The sequence below is a fragment of the Nothoprocta perdicaria genome, unplaced genomic scaffold (assembly GCF_003342845.1).
Source record: "Nothoprocta perdicaria isolate Ctin4 unplaced genomic scaffold, notPer1 scaffold_4, whole genome shotgun sequence".
NCBI classification, from domain to species: domain Eukaryota; kingdom Metazoa; phylum Chordata; class Aves; order Tinamiformes; family Tinamidae; genus Nothoprocta; species Nothoprocta perdicaria.
Window position 1 is genome coordinate 8,705,959 of NW_020455643.1, and position 22,631 is coordinate 8,728,589.

General features: G+C 58.6%; 1 protein-coding gene across 1 annotated transcript in view; it reads right to left on the reverse strand.

Annotated features, from left to right (window-relative positions):
• Positions 1-6,873: 6,873 nt before the first annotated feature.
• DIS3L2 (DIS3 like 3'-5' exoribonuclease 2) overlaps positions 6,874-22,631 on the reverse strand; it is a 183,493-nt gene continuing 167,735 nt past the window's right edge. Inside the window, exons 16-22 of the mRNA XM_026045381.1 lie at positions 17,360-17,543; positions 15,953-16,039; positions 11,849-11,996; positions 11,437-11,567; positions 11,170-11,274; positions 10,298-10,399; positions 6,874-7,226 (exon numbers count right to left, since the gene is read on the reverse strand). Coding sequence (XP_025901166.1) covers positions 7,128-7,226; positions 10,298-10,399; positions 11,170-11,274; positions 11,437-11,567; positions 11,849-11,996; positions 15,953-16,039; positions 17,360-17,543 — 856 coding nt within the window. The 3' untranslated portion in view covers positions 6,874-7,127. The remainder of the gene's footprint in view (positions 7,227-10,297; positions 10,400-11,169; positions 11,275-11,436; positions 11,568-11,848; positions 11,997-15,952; positions 16,040-17,359; positions 17,544-22,631) is intronic.

Genomic DNA, 22,631 nt, shown 5'->3' on the forward strand with positions numbered 1-22,631 from the left:
GGTGGTATCTGGGTGCCCGGAGCAGCCGGCAGGGCTTCCAGCTCTAAAAGAGGCTGGAGTCGGGGAGACTTTGGACTCAGATAAGTGGGGTGCGTGGCGGGGTGTGGAGGGGCCAGGCCTTTCCCTGATAGCCTGACGTCAGGCTGGGGAGCCAGCACAAAGGCCATGGGGATGGGCTACCGACACCTTGTTATCGATTTGCTAATAGCTCAGGAAATGGATGGGCGGATTTGAGGTTAGCACAGGGGCCAAGGGGCTGTGAGGATGGGCAGTGCCTGGCAGGGCTATTCAGCTCCTCGGTCATCCATCAAGGGCGAGGTGAGGAGGTGAGAGGGTCATCTCTTGCATGCTGCGAGTTGGACCTGGCGCAGTGAGGGTGTCAGGAGAGCTGCTTGGAGAGGTCGCTTGTGCACCAAGCAACTTTGTTCTCGGCCTCACATTTTTCCAAACACAAAATCCATTCATGTGGACTCAGAGCCCTTGCCAGGATGATGCCAAGCCTTGTGTCCCAGCCTGGTGCAGCAGCCTGAGGCCCAATATGCTCCTTGCAACCACCCCACAATGGAGGAGCTCCCAACATTCGGGGCTGAGGTTGGGGGAACAGGACCTCTCCTCATCCTTCATTCATCTCCTGGACCACCCTGATGCCAGCAGGGTTGTAGGCATCCTAGCAGGTCCCAGGAGCCATGACCAACAAGGRAAAGGGAAGGCACATATGGGTCCTTAAGATACCACAGCTGTGGCATCCACTCTCGTAAGGGTGATGAAGTTGAGAGACCTGAGTTTTATTGCATTCCCTGAGGCTGCCCACAGTGGGGACTTGACCACCAAGCCTGCAGATGGGGACGGGGCGGCTGCTCTTAGCCCCCTGCCAGGTAGGAGGCCACGCAGAGGGCGAGGAGGGCGAGCAGGGGCTGTGAGGAGCAGCGGGGGCCGTGGGACGCCCTGCGGGGCGCGCGGCAGCCGGGCTCGGYGGCGTAGGGCTCGAGGCAGGCGGCRTAGGCCAGCACGTGGGCGATGTAGTGCTGCTCCTGCACGCCGTGGAAGAGGTGCGCCATGGGGCCCTGCGCCAGCACRGCCACGTCCTCGCCGCCGTGGGTCTCCGACTCCAGGGGCACGGCCGCCTGCTGCCGGTAGTCCTTGTCCTCTGGAGGGGAGGCAAGAAACACAGGGCTGGGGAGCTGCGTGCTCCCCAGACTGTCTTGAGGGAACAGCTCCCTTGGTCCTGGGACTCCAATTCCTGCCCCGGTGACCCTGGGAGCCGATGTGGCCTGGGGGGCTGTGGGATGCAGCTCCCCGGCCTCCCCACGGCCTTGCAGCCTCCTCTGCCTCCCTCAGCTCCTACCTGCAGCGGGGAGGCTGGCGGCTGGGCGGCCCTCGTCTCGGACGCTGTAGCCAGGCCCGTTGCCGTAGAGGATGCTGGTGTAGGCTCGCTTGTCCTTGGCTTTCTTGGGGGCCAGTCCTGGCACCGGGGTGGGAAAGAAGCAAAGTCATCTCCTTGTCCCAGCCAGGTGCCTCTCCCTATCTCCCACATCTGGCCCAGCCTCCAGTGGGGGCAAAATGGACCTGCCAGAGCAGGGAGACGGGCTGCCCCCTGCCAGGACCCACCAAAGATGGAGTTGCCACGCAGGGTGTTGCCCCCAAAGCTGAAGACGTGGGAGTGATCRGCTGTGACCACTGTGAGGGTGTCCAACGGGTCCGTGAGCTTGCCTGCCCGCGCCACGGCTTGATCCAGCATGATGGTCTCCATCAGCGCCTGCTTCGCCCGGCCGCTGTGGTGGCCGTGATCGATCCTGCCACCTGCATGGGCAAGGCGGCTGTCACAGCCTCACCTGCTGCACCGGGGCCTGGGGATGCCCACGCACCACCAGGGACCCTCATCCCACCCTGCATCTCCTGGACACCTGCCCACCACCCARGACCCACATCCTGCCTTCTCTGCCCCCACTTGAGGTTGCCTGGGGCTACTCAACTTCCACAAAGAGGAAGAAGCCATTGGGGTTCTTGCGGAGGACGCGAATGGCCTTCTCTGTCATGTCCACGATGGAAGGGTCTGTGGAGGTGTTGCGGTTCAGCTCATAYTTCATGTCTTTGGGCTCAAAGAGGCCTGGAGGAGTGGAGCAAGGGACAGTGGTAGGGTAGCATGACACAGCACCTGGGATGGCTTGTGTCCTGCAGGAATCATTGCCCTCGGTGAAGGCAGTGATGTTCTCACCCATGAGGTGGCTCACGGAGTCATCATCAACTGCATCCAGGCCCTTCTTATCCCAGACGTACTGTGCACTCTGCCAGCAAGGACAGACAAGGTGCTCATAGCTCCAACCAGCCCTGTGGTGCCCGGGGACAGCTCCCCTCTGCCCCAGCCCAGGTACCTCCTTGGAGCTGAGCCACTCGGAGATCAGATCGAGGCCGTCCTTCCTGATGCCGCTCTGTGCTGGATCATCTGGGTACTCTGGATCTGGAGTTTCCTTGGGCGTCATGTACATCCGCCCGCCGCCCAGGATCACCTGATAGGGGACCAAGGTGACTTCGATCCACGCTGCCACTGTGTGGAGGTCCCAGCACCAAGGGGTCCAGCCTTGCAGCTCAACCAACCCTCTCTGCAAGCCCCTTGCTCGCCCACATCCCCCATGGGGTGACACCTGCCCAAGTCCCCAGCTCACGTTGATGTCCGTGTTGTGCACCAGCTGATAGGCAATGTCCTTGCAGCCGTCCCGCAGTGCCTCCTTGGGCATGTTGGCGTCAGCGTACCAGCTCCGGCTGACCGAGTGGGCGTAGGAGGCCCCGGGTGAGGCGTGCTGCACCCGCGTGGTGGTCACGATGCCCACAGACTTGCCTGCAAAGTGGGTTGGGGTTTACAGCCATGTGGGCAGAGATCCCAACTGACTCACCRAGATGATGGGGACACGCAGGGTCCTGTACCTGCCAGCCTGGCCCGGTGCAGGATGGAGTCCACCTCATTGCCGAAAGCAGTGTGGCATTTGCCGTAGACAGCGGCCCCGCTCAGCCCCAAGGTCTTGGCATTGGTCTTCACCCCACACAGGTAGGCAGTGCCTGTGCCAGCGCTGTCAGGCACCTGGCGGTCGATGCTGTAGGTCTGYAAGCCAGCGGGGATGAAGGTTTGCGGCAGTGGAGAGCACAGGCACCAGCACTGGCACTGCCCCACTCACCTTGGCCAGGGCCACGTGGGGGAAGGTCTCCATGGCCAGGACGTTGTCCTCGCCTGAGCCACCAGCAAGCTGCCCCTGGTAGATCCGAGCTGCAGAGACCGTGGGCAGCCCCATGCCTGTGGGCACAGCAGAGCATGAGGTGGCAAAGGACCAAGACTGCTCAGGATGGGCAGGGAACACCTTGCAGGTGGCTAGCAGGACGCAGTTGGGCTGACCCAACACCCAGGGTTCTGGTGTCGCCGTTGCTGTTGYTCTCAGCTACCAGCCTCCAAGAAGGGCTGAGCAATGGCCCTGGGCACTGAGGCCCTCTATGGAGCCAAGGGCCAAAGACTGGATCAGTCAAGGAGAAGGATTAGGAGAAATGGAGGGAGGTGTCAGATGGAGGACAGACTTGTCCACGGGGTGTAGGTGGWAAGGGAACTGGGGATTCAGTAAAGTTCCCCCTTTTCCCTCCCCAAGGCTCAGACATGTTCCATTCTCCTTAAGGACTCCAGGGACCAACTCRCTCTTTGCTGCCTGGAGGGGCTCCCCCCTTGCCTCACCAAGACCCCAGCATTCCATGAGGGAAACTGAGGCACGGGCTTGAGTGGTGCGTTTGGCCCCTTGCTATGGTTCACAGCTTTGCAGATGTCTTGCTAGAGCCATCTCTGGGTTGGCTCCGTGTGTTTGAGACACATCAGGACCCTGGTCTGGGGGACTCACCGTCACCCATGAAGAGAATGATGTTTTTGGCTCGTTGTGTCACAGGCTGCAAAGCCAGGGCCGACTCCAGCCTCCTCCTGGCCCCTTCATTCCAGTAGTCCGTGGTCTTCTCACCACCTGGACGTGAGCAGGGGACGCAGCGCGATGCCGAGCTCAGTGCTACAGGCACTGCCAGGGCCCTGGGCACACTGAAGGGCCTGGGGCAAATCCCGCTGAGGGGCCAGGGTGGGCATCTCCACCCGAGTGATTTTAACCCATTTAGTCCCATTCTCTGGGGCTCCAGATGGACCAGGAACCATTTGGGGGATCAGCCTGGCCTTTGTCAGCCACAGTGTTGTCCCACGCCTGTCTCTAGAGGGGGAAACTGAGGCAGGGCCTGCTTGGGAAGTGCCTTGCGCCTCTCTGCCGAGGGAAGCAGCCACGCAGGTGCCAGTCCCATGCAGTGTGTGCTACGGAAACCATGACCGGCCACGGCTGTTGAATCGGTTCCTCCAAGGACCTGGCAAGCAGCACTGCTGGGAACCTGAAGGGACTGGGAATGGCGGGGACGGAGCGCGGCTTGGTCAGGGCTGAGCCCACCCCTCAGCGGCTGGAGCCCCCTGAGGCTCTTGCCCGGGCCAGGAGGCCTCGTCCTCCCTTGGTGTTTGCCCTGCGGTGGGGCAGGACAGGCCCATCCTGCTGMGCAGCTCCCCGGGAGGTGACAGGGTGCCCCAGCGCCCCCCTTCCCGGGGCTCCCACCCTTGTGTCCCCCTTGGAGCTCTCACCTGAGGCTGCGGCCGAGAGCCGCGCGAGGAGGCAGAGGAGAAGGCAGCTCCTCGGGGAGAGCGGCCACTCCATGTTGCTGGAATGCCGCCGGCGTCCCCGGCCAGGGGCAGCCCTTTATGGCCCTGCCTGTCCSGCCGGAGGGCTGAGCCCCGCTGTGGGCGAGACCATGGGGCTGATAACATTCAGGGACTGTCTCCCAGCCCTGCCCAGTGCTCTCCCAGTGTCCGCAGGCCTCGCTGGCACCAGTCGCCCAGGGCTGCAGGACCTCCAGCCTGTCCCTGGGGCAGGCAGGGCCCTGAGGCTGTTTGGGGTGTCCCTGGCTCCCCCCAGCTCCCGTGCTGGCCAGGCTGCCTCCGCAGGGACCCCGGGCACGCGGGGAGGACGCAGGGCAAAGGGCTGTTATTGCAGACACGCCGAGGCCAGCAGCTGGACCCGGCTGGATTTGACTTGTTTCCCTGGAGAGATAAAGTGCCTGACTCCAAGGGACACCGGCTGATAGGCAGGAGGGGGACATCTCACCTTTGGTGTCCATGTCCTCAGGTCCCCTCTCCCAGGGGACACAGTTGCACACAAACCTGCCAGGGTGCTGGGACCATCTCAGCATCCCCTGCTAGAGGCCACCTTGAGGCAAAACGTCCTCTCCTGGCGTACCCGCTCTCATCCCATGTTGGAAAATATCTGCTCTAGGCTATGGGGAAGAGCTCTGGTCCATCAAAACCAAGCAAACAGCAGCAAGCCCATGGAGGAGTCAGCTGCTTTGACCTTCTCCCTTGTCTGAAGTTTGAGGGAGGTGACGTCCCACGCTGAGCACAGCCAGACCGAAATGCCAGGCCATGGCACATGGAGCACACGTCATTGCTTCCACAGCTGGACGGATGCTGTCAGCAGCACCATCCAGGTGGCCTGCCAGTGACCAGAAGTGCTTTTCCAGGTCACCACCTCTTGGGGAACGTGTTGCGGATAGCCCAGATCCATCTCAGGGCCAAAAACCTGTTCCTGAGCAGGGCAGTCTGGTTTGGCCAGTTCCCCATTACTGCGAAGGGCAGAGGTACTTGTGGTGCCACCAGGAACAAACCAGAGTGGAGCCTGGCCCCCTGTGCTCCTTCCCTGCACGACCTGAAGGGTCCGTCCCCAGGTGCCAGGAGTCAATCCCTCCCTCAGCCCTTGCTCACCATTGCTTGGCTCTGCAGAGCTGATCAAGCGAGGCCTGTGTCCCCCAGGATCTCCTCACGGCAGGGCCAAGCACCCTGCAAAGGGCTAGGCCTTCCGGATGTGACTACAGCTCCCCAGGCCCCCCGAGCCCCTAAAGGGGCTGGATGCTCCTGCCTTCAGGAGAGCMCACCCTGCTCCTCGACACCCCGTTTCCAGGTGCTGTCACCCCGGATCAGGCTGGCCCTGACTGCGCTGGGCAGTCCCTGRGCCAGGGAGAAGTGAGAGGAGTCTGAGAGCTGGTCTGGCCTGTGGGAAGGACTAAGTCTCTTGCCCACGTGCCCACGTTGCAGGTCGCTGCCTGTGGCCCTGGTGACCACCAGCCCTGGCGGCAGCCGGCTGAGGGCTGGTGTGGGACAGGGCGGGTGGGGGACATGGGGACAGCAGCGGGAACAGTCCCGGGAAGGGGCTGGGTGCCTGCTCTCTCAAGTGGATTCAGGAAGCGAGGACGTGGCGGGTGATCCATGCGGATCTCTGACGAACAGAGTGCAGGCTCGGGGCGGGCGCGGAGCCCGGCACAGCCCCGGCTCCGGCAGGAGGGACCCTGAGCAGGACTGGGCTGGGGGCCAGGGCGCCAGCGGCCAGMGCAGACAGCGCGAGGCCCCGGCGGAGGAGCAGAGCTCGGGATTAGCGGCTGSAGCGGAGCCGGGAGCACCGCGCGTCCACCTGATCCCCCACCCACGCGGGGCCGGGGGGAGGCGGGCGGYGCCGCGTGGTTGCACAACCGCCCGGGCAGCAGCAGGCAGGGCAAGGCACAGGGCTGCCCGGGGGATGAGTTATTGCTAGGATTCCTGGCCGGGGAMCATGGAGGAGACCAAATGAAACCCGCACGCAGTCCCCGATGTGGCTGCTGACCCGGCTTTTATTACATGATGTACAACCCAGCACGAACCCCTCTTGCACAGCCCCTCRGCCTCCTCCCATGTCCAGCCGCCCAGGAGCAAGGGCCAGGCGTGGAGCACAGCAGCCCCTCTGCTCCCTGGGGACACCCGCCRCAGCCACCCGAGGTGACAAGGGACGTTCACCCACTGCCTTAAAAAAAAATCCCCAAAACATAAAGCTAAAAGTATCGGAGAGCGGAAAGGCTCTGTCCGGGGGCAGGTGCAGGTCCTGAGCCCTGCTCCCAGTCCGACAGGCCACGTTAAAATCCAAAGCAGAAATAAAATACCTTGGGGTTAAAAACCAAAACCCTGAGCCCCTTGTCAGTCCTCTCCGTCCCCCGTGGGTGTCTGTGCGGCCGGTGACAAAACTGCTAGTGGAGCTGGTCGGGGGCAGACGCGCTCACTTCTCCGAGCCCGGTCTCTTCATCACGGCGCTGTACTTCAGCGGGGCACCCTCCGACTTCAGCACGACCTCCACCAGCGTGAAAATGGTGATCACCTTCAGCGGGGGAGAGAGAAGAGGGTTTCTGCATTAGCACCGAGCCAGGGTTTGGCTGGACCCGYGCTGGCTTTTGTGGCCCCTTGTGCAACATCCCCCAAGGAGATGAGCAAGGGGCATGGGGAYAGGATGGCCTGAAACGCTCTGCAGGGATGGAGGAACTCACAGGGCTGGGGCTGAGCAGCTCTGCACCGACACGGCCCCCGTCTGCCTGCACAGCATCTTCATGGGTGACAGCRCGGGGCAGACTCAGGAAACCCAGAGTGACCAAATGAGCCCCTCAAACCACTAACGCCAGCTTGACCAGGCCCCTGATCTGTTCTTGCACAGGAGTGTGGGTGCCTGTGCCCTTGTGTTTAGGTCCCGGTTTCCCCTAAAGCCCGTCTGTGCCTCGCTTCCATCCAGAAAATGCAGAACATCRCTTAATAAAGTGACTTGGCCAAGCGCCAAAGCAGAGCAGCAGTGAGAAGGGTTTTCCAAATGATCTTAGGCATTTTCTCAGTATCCCCACAATGAGGTAATGACCTCTCTTGACTGTGTAGCGAGAGGGGACCCGGGCTGGGAGCATATTGGATGAGACACRAGGGAATAAAGACTCCAGAAAATCAATTCCTCCTGCTCAGGAATGCACTGCTGCCTGCCACTGCCTCCCCTGCCCTCTGAATCAATCTGCACATGCAATTGTGCAGATTAGAAACCTGGAGCATCGATCAGCTCCACTCACAGTGGTTAACGGGCTGGCTGGGACATGAAGAGGGGCCGCAGCAGCCCCTTCTGCAGAGGTCACAGGATTGTCTCCAACCACACAGGGAGAACAAGGCAGCTGCATCCCAGCCAACCTGTGTCACTGCTGCCTTTGGGAATGTCTGCTTTTAAAACCCAAACTCTGCGGCCACGAAGAGGCCACGGAGACCAGTGCAGGGCCATGGGACGTGCAGGATCAGCCCTTGATGTCTGTGTTACCTAGGACCGTGTCCCCAAGCCTTGCTCTGCGGTGGTGCTCAATGGGGCATCTGCTCAGGATGCTACGAGGAGCCGGCGTGGAGCCGGAGCAGGGTGGGCCAGGCAGCCCTTCCTGCTTATCCAGCTCCTGCCACTCCAGCTCAACCACTCACAGCAGGACAATCTCATTGAGTCTGCAAAGAATCAARGGGGCTGGCAATGAGCAGACTGCAGGGGCGTCCTCTTGCAGACTGCTATCATGAGAGCTACCGGGCTGGCCAGCTCCAACACRTCTCTTCTGCAGCTGCACCTTCCCTCTGCCCGCTCAGCACATGCATGGGGCCATGGCATTGGGGCAAGCCCCCCAAACGTGGGGCAGTGAGAGGGGGATGAGGCCCCCCTCAGGGCTCTCCTGCAGGATCCTGCCKCATCCCTCCACTGAACTACCCGATCCCACATCTAATCCTTCGCCTCTGAGACCCACTTCATACCCAAGCCCTGAGTAACGGCTGCTAATATCCCGATAACATTCCGGAGTTCGGGCAGCGAATGGGAGGACTGTGTGGGGCAGGAGCCCACGCTGCCGCCCGCCGCGGGGGCTGGGCAGCCGGATCCCGGCACGCCGCGCRGCTTTCCGCAAACGGCCTTCCCAGATGTTCCTGCTGCTGGTGGGGCTCGGCCAAACCGGGGAGCGGAGCCAAGCGCGGGGCCAGGCGGCGAGAAGGGCTGCTCTGCACCACGGGATGTCACAGTGACATTTCTCGCTGGTTCAGCACAACTCTCCCAGGGCCTGGCTGGTCCCGGGCTTGGAGATTTATTGACCCAGGGCTCCACTGGCTCCGAGGACGGCGCGGCGCGTGCTCCCAGGAGAAAGCTCCAGTGTTTTCTTAGGAGGCGTGGAGGAGTTTCCTCCATCGCCAAGTGTTTACTTAACCAAAATGGGCCCTGCTCACGCTGGGGCATCATTTTTCATGCGGGACCCTGCTAGGGTGTAAGTAATACCTGCTCCTGTAGGAGAGGAGGAACCAAGGCCACTTCGGGATGTGTCCAGAGGGCTCCCTGAGCCAAGCAAGAGTAGAAAGGAAAGCTCAGCTCCAAAGGGAGGCCAATCCTGCAGGAAAACTTCCAGCAGCTGAGCAGCTCTGCTGACTTTGACCCCTCCACACCTACAAGATCTTCCTTGGAAAGGAAGGGATTTTGAAGGACACGTGTCCTATCAGCTGGAGGAGTCAACCCGACCCTGTATTGAGAATCCTTTTCATGTCCTTCCAGTCCTGCGTGCRAAGCCTGCAGGGCTGGCCAGACTGACACCTGGCTCTGCACTGGGAGCTCTGCAGACATAATCAGAAGCAAAGACGGGTTCTGCTGGGCTGGCAAAACCAGGTTCATACCCAGAGCCACCCAGAGCACAGACCTGTGCAGGAAGAGATTGGGACTGAAATCTCCTGTCTCCGCCAGGAGCCAAGTAGAGCTCACCAGCAATCAACACAGCTGTGATTTTACAGCAACACCAGACAAAAGTTGGCAAAGAGGCACCACTTAATCAAGTCAGATAAATGTGATTGCTCCCTTGATTGAGTTACCGAGTTAATAGATGACAGAGACACAAGAGAAAGATATCTAGATGATGCTAAACCATTTGACACCACAACTCAGGAAGTTTGACTTAAAAAAATCCTTCTAATTGGGCAACTGCCCTGTCACATGGGTGGAAATCTGATGGAAAAGCGGTGCCACAGAAGGGTAAAGAAACGCCAGAATAGGGGGAAGGGCCTAGACAGGAGCCGCCGTAGGCCTGATTTTATTTAACATCTTAATTGACGATCTGGAAGAGGGAAGTAAACAGCATGTTAATTAAATTCATGAAGGAAACTAAATGGGGAGGCAGTGCTCAGGGCAGGCAGGGCACAGTCTGAAGGCCACGGCGGGGTCAGGCACAGGCCAGCCAGGGGATGGAGCAGGGCTGGGGACAGGCCCTGCCGGGAGCGGAAAGGCCGAGGCCAGGCTGCTTGGAGAGGAATGGCAGGACCTCCAGCCTGGGAGGTGACCAGGCCTCCCCGATGCAGCCCTGTGGATCCCTGTGTGGGACACATACCCCAGTCCCGCTCCTGGTGCTGTGACATCCTTACCTGGGACACAGCCTCCTGCTCCGGCCTCTCGGGCTCCCACAGGAGCGTCAGCTCCGGCTTCCTCCCCACCTTCTGGAACTGGAAGCCCACCAAGGGCAGCGCCTGCGGGCAGGGAGCACGTTGGGAACAGCCTGTACCCCTTGTCCTGCGCCCCAGTGACACCTCCCCATGCCACCGACCCCACTTCCATTTGCTTTTGCCCAGGGCACTGCATGAAGTTGTCTGCAGGGCTGCACCAGCCAGGGTGCTGCAGCCCGTGGGTGCGAGCTGGCCATGGAAATCAGGGGCTGCTGCGATACACAAACTGTCCATATATCAAGCTATATGTCCTGTGTAAAGGTGTCGTTGCCAGCCATAGACAGGTTATTAAGAGAAGATGCTGTCACTAACTGCAGGTGCTGGCCTACAGTGGAGCAGTCATAGTCCTAGATAAGACTGCGACTAAGTGAAATGAAAACCAGCCGTGCTCCCTTTCCTTGCTTTAGACCATGCTGATCTCTGTCCCCACAAACTTCCCTGTATTTCCTTTTCCTGGATTAGATAACCCACAGAACAGAGCGGGGAGAACCTGGTCCCAGAGACTGGTCGGCTCCAGATCTCTCCGTGTCCTTGCGCCCTGTCGGCAGCAGGAACGCCAGGCAGAGCCAACGGGGGTGTTTGTGCCCGGGCTCTGTTCCCAGAGGCTGCCCTTTCCTCACCTTGTCCCTTGGCTCCCACCCCTGTGGCTGTCCCAGCTCAGGATGAAGCTGTGGCTCCCCCAGAGGACCCCAGGACACCYGCTCCCTGCTCCGACAGCCCAGGCTGTTGCCAGCTTTGCTGCGGCYGGATCCAGGGAAGCAGTGTAAGGTAATCAGTGAGGCCGCGGCACTTACGTTGCAGTAAATGCGCTTCTGCACTCCAAACTTCAGCACCAGGACATCAAAGGCCTCGTTCAGGACACCCATTACCATGGCCTCCGACTCCAGAGGACCACACTCCTGTCAAGAGACAGCGCTGTCACTACAGCAGCACCCCACATCCAGCCATCCTCACAGGGAGCCCCATCTCAGCACAGCGCCCATGTTCCCAGGGAATGGCCGGTCTCAGCTGTTCCTTCATGGGGAAGCCCAGAGATGCTCTGGGGAATTCACAGCTCTCACCCTGACAAAGACGGCGAAGAAGAGGTCAGCGCTGAGCTCCTGCACCCTCTTGGAAGCCATCTTGCGGTCGTTGCAGTGGTCTGCCTGCAGCTGGATGGCCTCCTTCTCCATCTTGATGGGAGCACTGGTGCCTGGGAGGGAGACAAGCAGTGGTGAGGGCCCATCCTCACTCTCATTGCAGCCATGCCCCATAGCAGCCTGGACATGGGCGTTCAGCTCTGCCCTGTCCCGCTGCCAGGTCAAGGGCACCACCACGTGAGGGAGCTGTCCAAGCGGGAAGCAGACTCCAGGTCTCCCACGGCAGGCAAGGCAGGAGGCCAGGAGTCCGCAGGCAGAACCGTGGCCTCCTCTCTCAGTGCCCAGAGGTGCCAGGCAGTGCTGGGAGCCGGGCACGTGGCCCGGTGGCACTCACCGAGCGAGGCCGAGAGCAGCCGGTGCACGACGATGTCCGCGTAGCGGCGGATGGGCGACGTGAAGTGTGTGTAGAAGGGCACGTTGAGGGCATAGTGGCGGAAGAGGGTCTCGTCCTCCAGGACTCCGGTGCAGAAGTACAGAGCCATCTGGAAGCAGTGGGCAGCAAGGGAAGGGTGTGAGCACGGACCTTCCTGCACCCTCGTGTGCAGCAGCTCTGCCGGGCAGCGAAAGCCAGGGGAATTTTACAGTGCTGCAGAGAACGCGCCCTTCTATCCTTGAGTAATGACATGGATCTGTTTCTGTCCTAAGAGATGCTGGCCCTGCATTGCTGATGACCCATCCGTCCCACCAGACTCATCAGCTCATCCTTATGCTCCCAGTTGGGCTTTCCTGCCAAACTTTCCTGAAGGAGGAAGATGAAGGGCTGGTGGCAGGCGTCTGCACGAGCCTGCAGGGACCTGTGCCTGCGAGATGGGGGATTCAGCTGCTCCAAGCCAAGCAGAAAAAGGTCCTTCACCCACAGGCTCGTTCAGCTGCACAGACCCAAGGTAAGTGCTGCAGCAGCCACGATGCAACAGCGGATGTTCTCCCAAAGAGCAGCTCCTGTGCCAGACTCATGTGGAGCCACAGGTTCTACACACCCATCCCCTCTGCGTGCAGAGCACTGGTGGCCGGGACCCGCTTCCCTCCGTGGAGGAGCCAGCCCCGCTGTGATCCCGCTYGCCTCCTTCCACAGCGGCAGCTGGGCAGCGGCGCGGCTGGACCCCCAGCTACACCCTGCGCTCCCCAGCAGCCTCTTCAACGGGAGCCTCGCTTGGCCGCCCCTCTTATCACACATGTTCCAGCCTTTATTTTCACATGTGTGAAACAGCTGCCCTCGGGGCTGGGAAAACAACAGGGCCGGAGCGCAGGCGGGGAGGGGCGGGCGGGCAGGTCAGYGGGTTGCGCCGGGGTCACGGCGCCACGGCGAGTGAATGAACCCGTTTAAAAATAAGWGCAAAAGATTTAAAAACAACGGGAGTAGCTGGCTCTGGTTACAGCGCTGCCTTGGGATCCACGGTTTGGGCAGCTGTCTCCTCCGCTCTGCAGCCCAGCGGCAGGGCCAGCTCCCGCTGAGCCGCAGCGCACTGATCCGGGCAAGTCAACAGAGCAGGTTAAAAAAAGCAGCATCGGTCCCAGCCTTATTATGAGACCCAAGAGCGGGGATAGGAGCTCTGACGGCTGCCAATTTCCACAGCCCAGGACTAAATTGTTTCTGATGGACTCCACAAAGCACGACCTCCACTCAGTTAGCTCAGCTCCCACTGAATCCGGCTCTGTGCGGCTGCGCGGGGCACACGCTGAGCTCCCAGTGCTGGGTTTCTGGCGTGGGACAGGATGAGTGTCCTGTGCTTTGAAAAGCATAATATTGCACAGCAATATTCAGGGTACTGAAGTCAGGCTCACAGGTGGGACAATGCCGAAGGTCCTGGGCTGCTTTTGGTCCAGGACCCTTTTTTGATGCCCTGTTGGCAGCTCATGACCCTCACAGAGATTGGAAACAGCTTGGCTGTCATTGTGAAAATACTTCTTTGGGTTGTGGCAAGGATACATAGTGCAAGGAGCCCAGTTTGATACCTTTCTGACACCTGCCCTTGCCACCATAATAGCACCAGTGACACCAGCCTGACGCAAGGCAGATGTTTGCTCATTAACAACTTCCTCTGACAAATGGTCTCAAATCCTCAGGGTCTGACTGCTGCAGTCCCTGGGAGAACTGCAAGGAGCCTGGAAACAAATTACCCCCAGCCAACCAGGGGCGACTTTGCTCTTCCAGACAGATTGAATCCCCGAGTGAGTGAGCCCCTGAAAAATGGCATGTCACTGCTCCTTCATCTGTTACGGAACTCCTGGCAGGGCAATCCAAGCGCTCCTGCAGACACGCGTTACTGGTTGCTTCCCAGCTCCCTCCTCCTCCAGGTGGCTGATATCTTGACCACCAAAATACAGGGAAGATGGAAGATGGTCACTTGACACGAGCACGGCTAAGGGCAGCCTGTTTTGGCTGATTTGTCTGCAACCTTGTTCGTGAAACACGAAGTTTATCACTGGGACCTGCAGTGTTTGCAGGAATATGGGTCGCCCGGCAGCGCCCTGGGCCTAGATGGTCTCTCGACACCATCTGTCAGAGCGGGAGCCCTCGACACTCGCACGGCATCTCCGTCTGGTGCCGGCTCTGCAGCTGCCAGAGCTYGGGCCTGGCCTCCGACTGGGGCACCGAGGGGGTGATCCTTCCATCTGCTCAGGAAGGGGGTGATCCTTCCACCTGCTCTATCCGTACTGGGACCAGTGGCACACAGGAAAAARTCGTCCTCCCCGGGAAAGCTCTTTCCACTTGGTAGCTCTCTGTCCTTTCCTAGGGGTATTGATGGGGATGTACTACCCATCCTCTGCATTTAGTAGCTGGAATAACAGTGTCATCCTGCTGGCCCAGCACGCAGCGAGTGTGATCAACAGACAGAGTGCAGAGGATAGCACTGCTGTTTCTCACCCCAGCAGCACTGTGGTACTTCCAGACAAACTGTAGGTTGTATGGACACACTGCTGCATCTATGTGCTGGATCACACTGGAAAACAACCCTAAAGGCAGGAGGATGTGTACATTCACCTGGCTGGTGGCTTTGGGCAAGTTTGAAATTTCGTTTACCAGCTAAGCAGTGATTCAGCTAATGACCAGTTGCATAATTCATCCTAGGATCCAGACKGAATTCAACTTCTTTTGTTTCCTGTACCACTCTCAACAACAAGAGCATCCCATCACAAATATCAGCATGTGGCAGGAAATGCAGAAGGGAAAGACACTTGCCACTTAGAGACAGGCTGTTGACAAGGGCTTGATGCTGAACTGGGCTTATAACGTCTGTAGGTTGCAAAGCTGAGTGTACAAAGGCAGGAGGTTTGCCAGGCAGGAGTGGACTGCACACCTGTACACAAGAGCACCTTGACCTTCTGATGATGGGATCTCACCTCTGCATTTGCCTGTCAGCTTCTTCTTTCAGACGAGGAGGGTGAGACAGAAAGGACCAGGACAAGCCAAACACAGGATGTGGGGCAGCACGGCCCTCTCCACAACACGCTGCCTGCTCTTTGGACAGCAGCACTACTGAGCTGAACACATTTTGCCACACGGCTTTGGTCCCCAAATCCACTTGCAAGCAAGCATTAAGCCATGAAAGTACAGCAGGACTTCAGGCAACTGCTAATGAGTAAATGGAGCAAATGAGCTAATTAGAAGAGTGACAGTCAAATGAGCGATGTTAGGAAGATAATTCATTCCTGCAGCGATAAGCAGGCCACAGCAGAGAGACCATTTCAGGAACATGCTCCTTCTCCCTGTGGGGTAGAATTTCCCTCAGAAGAGGCTGTATTGTGCCTCAATGCAAATGTAGAAACACAGATGCTTCATAAGAACTATTTTTGATGTTGATAAGCACCCAGATAAGTGTCCTGAGCTGCAGACACACCAAACACAGCAATCAGTGCAAGCAGCACAAGACTCCATCACAGAGACTTTTACAGAAGGTTTTCCTTGGCCTGGAGAGAAACCAAGGGTTTGCAGAGCATCCCTGCTTAAGAGCACAAGCCTGAGGGCCGGACTGTATGTTATGATCAGTCTGCATCATCCAGACTCCTTAGTCTTCTCTGCACAAGAAGCCAGTGTGGATTGTGTGGGTCACACAGTGTGGGTCAGTGCCACACTGCCAAGCACTGACCCACACAGTCCACAGTGTGGACTTGAGGAGCTGGCATGAACAAGAGTCCTGGAGTCTGTCACCAGCTACTTGTGCGGCAGGGTCTGCCAACACATCCTCTTTAAGTGTGAGACGCTTCAACTGCTTGTAGGTTTGGGATGGGAAGACTCATCCAGAAAAGCTCTGCTGCTCTGGGACTTCAGCATGGGGTTGAAACATTGGCTGGGAGCTGCTGGGAGCCCCACAATACCATGTTCAGTGTTGATTTACCTTCCCTTTTTGCAATAACTGCTACAGAAATGCAGAGGGAGCCCTGCGGGGAGATGGGACATAGCAGGGAGCTCCAACCAGATGCATGGTGCCATCCTTACCTGCATGGGCCTGGAGAACATGTTGGTCAGCACTTCTTTCCTGGCTTCGGAGTATTTGTCAGCACCAAACGTTTCATTTAAGCTTTTCTGGAAGAGAAAAGAGAGCGTTGGCAAGCAGCGGTGGCTGAGGGACCCAGACAGACCTTACTGGGACAAATAGGCAGCTTGTCAGAGCAAATTGCCCTGATTCCTTACAAATCCCCTTGAAAAGTGCAGAAAGAGCTGGGTTCTGGCTGCAGCAGCCAGCTCACCCTGGTAGGATGGCACACACAGCACTGCCAAGCACTGACCCACCTCCCAGGGTCAAACACAGCGGGCACACAGGCACAGAGGCCGCTGGCTCCATCCCCAGACACGCAGCGTGCCGGGGCACCCAGGAGCCCTCTCCCTGACCCGGGCCTGGCTCCTTTCCAAGGCTGAGAGCTTCAGTGCAYGGGCTAACAGGACTCTGGGGAGATGCAGATACGAGAGGTCACTGCTTGGGGCCAGCAGCAAGGAAGAGAAGAGAGGGTTCAAAGTGCACAAGAGAAGCTGAGCGCACAGTCCCGCGTCTGCTGACTTAGCTGTGGCACAGCCAGCAAGCAGGGAAAGCAGCCCCAGCTGATGGAGTGGTGCAAGGGAGGCCAGCAGGGACAGGATTAACAGAGGATTATCCACAGTCCAGTGGTAGTGGGGAAGGAAAATCCTGGAACCTGCGCTGGGCTGTTCTGCTCGAGTTCAGTCTCGGGACACGCTCAGCAGAGGATCGGTTCGGTACCTCCCTCGCTGGCTGTGTCTGACCTTTCCCAGCACTGCTCTCTAGTCCTTCCCAGTCCCCGTTCCCTRCCCTCCACTCCCTGAGACCTTCAGCAGCCCAGACAGAAACACCCCCTTTCAGGGCTCCTTTTCTTATGGTACAGAGCAAGCAACTGGTTCACAAACCTCCTGCAAAGGAAATCTGGGTGTCCAGGGAGCGCCCTGCCCTGGGACACCCTTTCTATTGCCCTGTTTAGCAGGGAGAGCAGTAACTTGGGTCACTTGCAAGGTCTCCCAGACCCTGCTCTAAGCTTTGTGCACATGACAGCCAGCCAGCAGTGGCTGGGCTACCTGRAAACAGATGCTGCTGCAGCAGGAGTTTCATTCTGGGATGGATGAGCTGCTTGGGCAAAGGCCAGGGTGACTGCACTGTTGCTCTTCAACCCCAGAGCTGCTCAGTTTGAGGAGGCTCTCATTCCTTCCCTTTCCTCGACAGCAGTTCTCTCCTACCTGTGCTTCAGGAGCTGCAGAGAGGCACTGACCCCCCACACACGTGCTGTGCCCTGAGGCTCCAGCAGTTTTATAGACCCCCAAGAGCTCCTGCACGGCCAACACTAAACGCAGCCGCGACGCCACCGCCCGCCCTGCGCCCCGCGTCCCCGGCTCRCTCACGTGCAGGGCCCCGGCGCTGCTGAAGTCGATGTCGAGGCCCACTTGGTCGCAGAACTCCATGAGGTCGTTGAGCAGCTTGGTGTGGGGCGGCGGGTGGCGGCGCAGCAGCGCTTGCTCGGGGAAGCAGCGGTAGATCTGATGGGCCACGGCCATGTTGGCGAGCAGCATGAACTCTTCCACCAGCCTGCAGGAGAGAAAAACACCCCGGGGCCCCCGGTCAGCGCTGGGGGAGCCCTGGGAAGCAAAGCAATACACCCAGTACCAACCCGGTTGGCCCAGGCAACACATTGTGACGGGAACGAGGAGGAGAACTCGGATGGGAACACAGAAGGGAGAACGGCTTCGAGCTGCTGTTATAAAAGAAGATTAGACCTGAGACTGCAGCAAATCCCCMCCCATATTCTCATTTTCTAGCTGAGGTGTCCCCGCGGACTTGGAGAAGGCCAGCCTACTAGCGCAGACAGGCAGAAGTCAAGGATAAACTGATAGCTTAATTTAGGAGAAAATAATCTCCTTTTAGGTCATTTTATCTCCCGAAGTGCTTGACAAGCATAACAAGCGCAGTGCAGGAGATAGCACGGAAAACAAACACGCGTCGCTGTGTTCCCAGGCCAGAGAAAACAGCGTCTCGCTTGCTCCGCCGTCCCGAGATCGACGTGGGTGGTCAGGCCCGGGCGTGCGGCGCTGCCCTCGCACCGCCTGCCTCTCAGAGCGGAGCGGGCGCTACCAGGGCTCTCCGGGCGCTACTGGGGCTCTCCAGGCAGTACTGGAGCTCTCTGGGCGCTACTGGGGCTCTCCAGGTGCTACCAGGGCTCTCCGTGACTTGGCCCCCTGCTCTGCTGTGAAGATTACTGGGCTAACCTGGCCTGGGTGAGCAGCCTTCCTCTGCCTCATACGGCYATCGAATGGAAATCTCCAGGCTATCCATGGTGAAGAAAAGCAATCTCCATGCTAGAGAGCATCTCTGGCGCGTTACGAGTTATGCTACCAGCAGTAGGGTTGGCTCACAGGAGACCCGTTTAACTGGGCTTAGATAAGCAGCGAGACGCGCTTAACTGGTCTTCCTGCGCTTTGCTGCTGCATTCCCCATGGCTCCTAACTCCTGCTAATTGCCTAAAGAGATAATAGAGCTACAAAAGTAACCGCATGCTCCAAGCAATGCCCAAGCAAGCTGCCACTGATCACGCTGGCACATTTCCATTGCTCCTGCACATGCCGTGGTAATTCGAGGAGTATTTGGGAGCACCTGGGACACAGACAGGGAACCTGCAGCTCTCACCACGAYGGGCTGGCCAGATGAGCAGGGCCCTGCATTCCCAGGGCACTTGCTATGGCAGTGATGCGTTYGCAGTCATCAAGTACTTGCCAAGAACTCCAAAGAGAAAGGAAATAATTAAAGAGAAGCCCAGAGGAGGAATAAGTGCATGACAGCTGCAATCAGCGGTGRAAATGTTCATAGTTTGGAGGAAGGAGGGCTGTCAGGAAGAGCTCCGCGGAGGCTCCGGGGCAGGGAGCACATTGCCCTCAAGAGGACAACACTTGAAACCAGCGGGGAAGGCAGGACCGTCGCTGTCATAGAGACAGCGAGGAGAACGGCGTGAGGAACAGGACAGTCTTGAATGGGATGGGAAGGGGCCGCTCATCCCGTCCCCAGAAACACCCCGAGCGCGCCGATGCTGCGAGGAGGCCGATGGAGCCAGCGAGGCGGCCCAGCACAGGGCGTGAGGGCTGCGGGAGCCGCAGCAGGGCCCGGACGCGCTCCGGACAGCCCGTCTCCCCACGGCTGAGCACAGACCTTGCTGCTCCTGTGCGCCTGAGCCAGCAGATGGCAACCTCGGCCCCTCTTTGGCCCCCGGCACCAGGGGCTACGGGACAGCGCGGCCCAAGGGTGCTGGGCGCCCGCGCTGGCTCTGCCTGCGGCACCGCGGGCCAGGGCACCGAAGGGCGCCTGGCGGGTTGCAGTGCAGCCACCCCATGTCCCGGAGGTGCTTGTGGGCTGCCCGAGAAAGGCAGCTCCTCTCCGTGGATTTGGGCAATGGGAGACGTTTCCAACGCCACATGGGCACGTACATGGGTGGAGGCCACACAGCCTCTCTGCCTCCTTGAAACACGGTGGGGATTGGGACCTTTGGAGGGAGGTGTAAAAACCTTGTTAAAAAAACAAACAATAACCCCATGCACAAACAGCACCGCCTCCCTGTTGTGGGCAACGTGGTTCTCTCTCATCCTAGAGACAAGCACTTGACTGAGCACTCAGGCACTCTGCAAACCAGCTTGTCCCTGGCGCTCACAAGAGTGTGAGGCCTCTAGCTTGTCACTCCAAATTATTAAATTCTGCATTTTGTTTTGCCATTTGCGAGGGGCAAGACCTCTGTGGCTAAAGGGACAGTCTTTGCTCCTAGCAGCTCTGGAGCACCCTACTTGAGCACACAGCTTTGGGGGAACACGGACGAGGCTGGACACCGTGCTATACATGCACTCAGGCAGAAAGAGAAGCCCGGGACSCTCGTGCATGTGCCCTGTGGACATGCATGAAGCCCTTCATGTGCCCTTCCTCGCTCCCACTGCCATGGGAGTCACTGAGCTACTCCTCAAACGCGCCCCATTTGAGCAACCCAGTCACTGCTGCAGGAGCAAGATGGGGTTGTTCGGTGGTAACTCCCAGAAAGGTTCATTTTAAATGTGATTCCTCAAAATATAGTCCTCAGGGAGAGGAAAACACCCCTCCGTGCAGCAGCTCTCCGAAGGGAACAGTCACAGCTAGGCTAATCCAGAGCATGTGAGAGTCTGACGGAAGGGGCTGGGACAGCAAACAAGCTGGCACCTGCACCCAGAGTCAACCCAGGTCACCTCGTCCAGCAGAGAAAGGGGCTCTACGGGGCAGCTCCCCCRGAGCGAGAGGCTGGGATCTGCAGAGAGGGGCTCAACGCAGAGGTCTCGCTGTGGGACTCGCACTGAGGCTTCACACGGGACACAGCCCAGAGAGGAGGACGAGCCCAGGGCTCAGAGGGCGGCTAAACCAGCCCAGGTTGGGCTGCTCAGGAGCAGCAGAGCGCGGCYGGGCCGCTGCCTTCTCGCCCACCTGGTAGCCTTCCCTGCTGCCATGCAGCACCGGGACACGCTGCAGGAAACRCCGCGGAATTCAAGCCAGGATCCTCCTGTGTTTTCACTAGCCCATTTTCAAAGCCAGCTGCCACGCGCTGCACTTGGAGCAGGTGTCCTCGTGGGGCTCGCACCTCCGCAAGAGCTGCTCCGCGGCTTGGGAATAGGGAGCGGATGGATCAGGCAGCCTGGAGCTGGAGCGCAGCCAGGGCCAGGCAAGTGCCTGGCACTGTCCTTACCGGGAGCAGCGCTGAAGCCCCGCGAGCTCCTCAGCAGGTCAAACGACAAGAGTTTTTCTTTTTCTTTTCTTAAAACAGCCCAGCYTGGAGTTTGGCTCCGCGTGGCTGGCAGAGCGGAGCACAAAGAAAAATATTTCACGGCTAAAAAAGCGGAGACAGAAAGACTAGTCCCTCTGAACGCGCGCTGAATGAATCCCATGTGAAACGCATTCTAACGCCATCGCTACAGTTTCCTCTGGATTAGCTGAGCTATCCTTGGCTCCGGGCTCCATAAAATCCCATAAACAATATGGGCTGAACTTTTGCCCTTTCCCTGCTCAGGCGAGGTCTCCTCCGCTGTCCTGCACGGAGCGGTGCGGGTAGCAGGTGGCTCTGCCTCCCGTAGGTGCTCGAGATACCAGCTGTCCTGCGCGCCGGGGCGGCGCGAGGGAGCCTTTCCAAACCTGCTCCATGCATCATTTAGCCCGTGCACATGTGAGAGGGAGGAGAGGGAGGGCTGGGAYGGCTCGAGAGGTCCGTAACACGCGCAAGCATCTTCCGCAGCCTCTTTCAAGACCCGGATTTCGCTTATGAGTTATGGGCTCGGTGCAGGAGCTCGTGGGTGAAATTCTATAGTCTGCCTTATGCAAGAGGTCAGGCAGAGGGTAGGCTTTTCAGAAGCGCTCGCCTCCTGGGTTCAAGCGTGATTGTGGCATGTCAGCTTCTAAATCCCCCTGACTGCTGGGGGGATTTCAGGCTCCTGAGATGCTCTTAGACTTGGTGCTTTTCAAAGATCCTTAACTGATGGTCTTTGCTCCTGCAGGCAGAGAATAACCTTCCTGGAAAGTATCCAGCTGCGGGGGACTGATACTGCCCTGATGGCTGCCCCCAGGGCAAGTTGCTGGGCTGTAACTCCCCTCACCCTGCTCCTACCAGAGCAAAACGTCTGCGGGACAGAGGAAGAGGTGCTAAACATCCAGACTATGCAACTGCTTTAGCAACAGTGATAAGATTTGGTCTGTAAAAGGTTAGCAAAACTCCTCCTGATCTCTTTACAGCAACCTTGAAAAACCATCCACACCCTCAGCAAGTTGTTTTGTCAATGGCAAATAAATAAAATACGGGGTTTCCACGCCGAACCTCAGCGTTGCAAGGCAGGCAAGTGAAATGCCTGTTTGGCTGCTGTGTTTCCATGGCAATGCAGCCAGGCTGTACAATAGCCATCTAAGTGCCCACTCTCCCTGATTAACTTGACAAACGGCATTAGCAAATCAAGGTTTGCTGAGCAGGGAGAGACAAGAAGGACTTGGTTTGCAATCTGGCCAGGGCAGGAAGGAGGCCGGCAGCCTGGTTAGGGCAGAGGCTCGTCCAAACATTCCACCTGGGGAACAGACCCCGTAGCTCAGAACAAATGACACGAGGCACGGCCACATGGATGAGCACAGCTCTCTCCCCATGCCTTCTGATTCCCCTCCATGGGCTCCCGGACGATGGAACTGCTGGGTGTATTCCAGGCACTGAAGTATTTTCATTGCTGAGACCSAGGCAGGGAGATTAAACCCCAAACACTACGCAGAGCTCTCACRGCTGGGTTTGCTGTGCTTTCGACACGCTGGAGAAGTCGGTCCCCTCGTTGCCTGTTGCTCACTGGGGCAATCTGCTCACAGCCGGATGCAGCGGAACTGCCCTGAGCTGGAGTCAGCGCTTTCCTTCCAACAGGCTCCCCATCCAGTTGGGTGAGTTGGCACAGTTTAAAGCTTCCCAGCTCCTTCCAGCATCTCAGACTTCTTCCCAATGTTCAAACTCCTTCCCAAGCTCCGGATGACTGTGCACATGGGTTTACACTCCCTGCTCAGCACAGGTCTGTGCTTTGCATAGCATGGCCTGCAGGGTTCTGTTTTCTCAACCCATATGCCTCAAGTGCCCAGCTCTGGGTAAGATTCAAGTAGGGA